Source organism: Anarrhichthys ocellatus, unplaced genomic scaffold (assembly GCF_004355925.1).
Source record: "Anarrhichthys ocellatus isolate YVR2014 unplaced genomic scaffold, GSC_Weel_1.0 scaffold9192, whole genome shotgun sequence".
NCBI classification, from domain to species: Eukaryota; Metazoa; Chordata; class Actinopteri; order Perciformes; family Anarhichadidae; genus Anarrhichthys; species Anarrhichthys ocellatus.
The window spans coordinates 791-1,449 of NW_022289166.1; the positions used below are offsets into that span (position 1 = coordinate 791).

At 51.7% G+C, this 659-nt stretch overlaps 1 protein-coding gene across 1 annotated transcript in view; it reads right to left on the reverse strand.

Annotated features, from left to right (window-relative positions):
• Positions 1–633, reverse strand: part of LOC116380843 (membrane-bound O-acyltransferase domain-containing protein 2-like) — a 1,385-nt gene extending 752 nt beyond the window's left edge. The window contains exon 1 of the mRNA XM_031842676.1: positions 414–633. Coding sequence (XP_031698536.1) covers positions 414–445 — 32 coding nt within the window. The 5' untranslated portion in view covers positions 446–633. The remainder of the gene's footprint in view (positions 1–413) is intronic.
• Positions 634–659: the final 26 nt, after the last annotated feature.

Consider the following 659-nt stretch of genomic DNA (forward strand, 5'->3'; position numbering starts at 1 on the left):
CCCCCCCCCCCCCCCCCCCCCCTACAGGCTGCAGAGTCCATTACAGCCACAACTACCCACTGAAGGTCACTGGTTTGATTCCTGAACTGGTTCCTCACTGCTACCACTGATGTGCCCCTGAGCAAGATCCCGAACCTGCAGCTGCTCCAGTGCAGCTGCTACTGGTCACGGACCAGGACTCAGTGGAGGACCAGGGTCAAAGATCACGGACCAAGACTTAGTGGAGGCCCAGGTAAAGATCAAGAAGGATGTTCAGGTCTGACACCAGAGACCATCTCTGAACAGAGACAGTCTTCATCCTGAAGAAAGCCATGAGATGTGGTAGAAAGACCTAAACACTGAACCCGATCCTCCAAACAGCACTGGGGTTCTGTTAAACCTCTAACACCACTTGAGGACTCTGTGAAGCTCACTTGTGCATGTGTTCCACTCCGGTCAGGATCATGATGCCGTAGGTGAGTCCACTCTGAAGCAGGAAGTGAAGGGCATACCTGAACACACAGGAAACCAAATGTCAGGGAACCAATCAAACATCAGGGAACCAATCAAACACCAGGGAACCAATCAAACATCAGGGAACCAATCAAACACCAGGGAGCCAATCAAACATCAGGGAACCAATCAAACATCAGGGAACCAACCAAACGTCAGGGAACCAA